Genomic DNA, 3630 nt, shown 5'->3' on the forward strand with positions numbered 1-3630 from the left:
ATTCTATGATTCTATGATTTAAAGCCTGAACAGTCCCGCTCTCCTAAATATCTGGTTTCGAGTGTCCAGTTCTGTGTGCAAGTTCCACTCAATCATTCTGATGTCCTTCGCTCTACATCCCAGCTCTCCGAAAGGCAAGGGAAGCGCAGAAAACATAAAAGGGTAGGATCAGTGCAGAAGGAATCGGAAGGAATGTTTCCTGCCGTGATTTTACTGACCTGGGTAGAAAAACGGAGCACCCGACCATAGCCTCTTGACATCCACAAGGTAATATATCAGCAGTAAGAGGAGGAAGGCAAAGCAGCTCATGGTTGTCACGTAGGATACTGACCTGCACACATTTTCAGTGGAAAGATTATTTAGAGACCGATGTGATACAGATCCGAAGGGAAGAAATCGGGTAAAACAGTGCTTTAACCAAATTACACGACACGCTGTATCTCTTCGCTTACCACAAGTTCTTGTTTATGGGAATAAACCCGTCTTCTTTAGAACATTTTGTCAAGACAGCAGAAATAATGCCCTGAAAGAGAAAGTTGAAGTTCTTATAACCACTGCGATGCGTTTCGGAGAAGACTGTGTTGTGTAGGAACTCGGGCTACGTAACGTATCCGACTTACCATTGCTGTGCTCCATGTGACGAACCGACCCATAATCTGTTTGTGCTGGTCTCTGTAGAACAAGAGGATTTTCCCTGCCTAACACAAACAGAATACAGATAATGAATCAATGCCCCTAAATGGAGCTACATGTCAAGAGCCAGATGTCTTGGTCAGCTGTGCGAAGGCAGAGAACGTGAATGGGGTTTAACCACAGAATCCCAGAGCGGTTTGGGTTGGAGGGGACCTTAAAGCCCCCCCAGTCCCACCCCCTGCCATGGGCAGGGACACCTTCCACTAGACCAGGTTGCTCCAAGCCTCATCCAGCCTGGCCTTGGACACTTCCAGGGATGGGGCATCCACAGCTTCTCTGGGCAACCTGTCCCAGTGCCTCCCCACCCTCTGCGGGAAGAATTTTGTCCTGACACCCAATCTAAACTTCCCCACTTTCAATTTAAACCCGTTACCCCTTGTCCTGTCACTACAGACCCTTGTAAAAAGTCCCCCCCAGCTTCCTTGTAGCCCCTTCAGGCACTGGAAGGCTGCAATAAGGTCTCCCCGGAGCCTTCTCTTCTCCAGGCTGAACACCCCAACCCCCCCAGCCTGTCCCCATAGCAGAGGGGCTCCAGCCCTGGGCTTTATGTTTCTATCGGCGAAGTGGCTGGAGGGCTCAGGATGGGAACTCCTCGCAAAGGGTGGATGTAAATGCAACCCACTCGCAACTTTCCTCTCTTCCTACTACGTTACACCAAGGAAGGGGACAAGCAACAATGCAACTCGAGCTGGGTCTCCCTCAGGAAGGACTGCACGAAGGAACAAGGCCACGCCGACCCCCAGCCAGCCCCAGCCAACAAAAGCCAGCAAGGAGTAACCAGAACGGCATCAAAAAGCGCCACGATACCCTGTTCTAAACGCGGCGATCTGCGAGCTTTTGACGCCGGTCGGACTAACGTGAGCCCCTGCCTCCCTCCCTCGTGGCGGGGAGGGTGAGCACACCCGTAGCACCCCTGCAAGGCGGCTGAGGCTGCACGTCAAGCGGAAACTGCACCAGGGAACACGTGCAGCTGCGCCCTCCAAAACTGGGTTTACAATGGAGCTGTGAAGTCTGTGCGTCTCTTGGCCTGATTCTCCAACATGCAGAGCCAGCCTACTCCCAGCCCAACCTTAAAGCAAGCAAAGGAGGTTTCCGGGTGGATATCTGTCAGACTTCTTGTGTCCGTCCCTTCCAAACACGGGGAAGAAGTCTTAGTTTATCTAATGCAAGCTGCTGCCAGGTTAGATTCCACCTCCCTGACACTCACCTCAGGCTGAAAGCGCTGCTCTGGAAAATGTTTTGTTAGAGCCAGCCTCAGCCTTAAATAAAGAAACCAAGTTGCCTCCCCATTTCCAAGATTCCTTCAGATCTTCCAGTTACAGCACAGAGTCAGAAAGAAAAGAGGTACCTGCAGTCCCAGAAATGCCGTAACGATTGTATTTATGGTCCCCAGGATCCCTTCCGGATCATACGGCATCGTTGTTTGGTAAATCACCTTAGAGAGAAAACCGTTGTTACAGGGCACCCGAGCAACCATCTCCTTTCCCTGCTGGCTCCGTGCATGTTTATTCCCAACCCCCTCCTCACAGCTACGTCCCTGCCCGCCTGCGGCGTCGCACTGCAAACCCAGAGCTACTTACGCTTGAAGAGGGATGCTGATACATGTGCTCTTCTCCAAGGAGCAAGCGATCGATGTAGCCAGCCGCTCCTCCGGTGCAGTTGGGATAGTTCCCGAAGTCTCCGATGCCCCCGGGACCAAGGTATCCCCTGGGAGAGAAGCCAGCAGGTCACGGCACAGCGCTGGTACACGCCACCCCAACAGCAGCCGGTTGGCTGCCCCAGCACACGGAGCGCTCCATGTTTTCCCCGGCCAGAGGCACACGGGGAAACACAGGTCCGACACGGCAGCTGGTTTATCACCGCGATGCCGTGAGGGGCTGGGTCACGAGGGGACAGGCAGCATCGGGAGCCTCAGGCAAAGCTTCGGTTCAGCCCTGGTAACCCAGCTGCTTGGCGGGTGCTGACCCAGTACAGGGGCAAAGGCAGGGATGACATTTTAATCCTCTTCTTCAGACAGAGAGGCACAAGGATGTCACCTTTGTAACTGCTGGAGCTTTAGTGCCAAGGTAAAGGAAGCTTTTTCTCATGATGAATGCTTCCCTTAACCCCGCTGGCCTGAAAGCTCTCCTCTTCACGCTTTTCCCTGTGGCTAATGCGATGTAGTTGCTCCTCAGCAGAAGAAAAACAATCTCTCTCACCCTAGAAAGTACTCAGTGCGCAGCCTTACCTGGGACAACCTGGCACCGGCAACAGAAAGGTCAGGCAGAGCCAAATCCCTTCCAACATCAGAATGAAAATCCACTGCGGCCAGTAGGGAAGAATATCCTGCAGAGCAGGACATGGTGTCTCCTGCAGGAGATGGAGGGAAGGGGGTGTTAGCTGGCAAGGAAAACCCCTGCCCTCGGGGACATCCTGTGCTCCCTGGCAGGCAGTTCCCCGGATACAAGAGGGAACTGTTGTCATTTCCAAACTGGGTTCTACCCATAGACCTTTCATCTTCCCAAACCATTTCCAGACACTTAGTTAGTTGGGGGAGGGAGAGAAACAAACCAACACAAAAGCCCACAATGTTTTTTAGCTTGGAAAATATCAAAAGGAATTTTGATTCATGAGTAGAACAAAAGCCTTTTGGGAAAACAGACTCGAGAAAGGCCAAAAAGCGATATTACTTTCCCCTGCTGTGAAAAAACACTGCCAAAATGAACCGGACAAAACACACAGGCCACAGGACTCAGCAGAGAGACGCCTGTCCCTGGGGTCCCTTGGCGGTGGGAAGTCATCAGCAGTGCCTGGGAATGCCTGCTTCTCCGCACCAACGGCTGCGTGACATCCTCAGATGTCAGACACACAGCAAAGCTAGGTGTGACATTCCCCAGAACGTTCACCGGGTCACACTGCACCACACGTCAGGTAAGATCCCAGGATCACAGAACGGTT

General features: G+C 52.5%; 1 protein-coding gene across 1 annotated transcript; it reads right to left on the bottom strand.

The window, feature by feature from the left end:
- Nucleotides 1-218: 218 nt before the first annotated feature.
- LOC104508692 (heparan-alpha-glucosaminide N-acetyltransferase-like) lies at nt 219-3042 on the bottom strand (the record flags this gene model as incomplete). Its single annotated transcript, XM_010150405.1, has 6 exons — nt 219-331; nt 453-523; nt 621-698; nt 2042-2128; nt 2274-2400; nt 2921-3042. Coding segments are annotated over 6 exons (598 nt in total), but the record flags the coding sequence as incomplete, so codon positions are not given.
- Nucleotides 3043-3630: the final 588 nt, after the last annotated feature.

The sequence above is a fragment of the Eurypyga helias genome, unplaced genomic scaffold (assembly GCF_000690775.1).
Source record: "Eurypyga helias isolate BGI_N326 unplaced genomic scaffold, ASM69077v1 Scaffold46744, whole genome shotgun sequence".
Lineage (NCBI taxonomy): Eukaryota > Metazoa > Chordata > Aves > Eurypygiformes > Eurypygidae > Eurypyga > Eurypyga helias.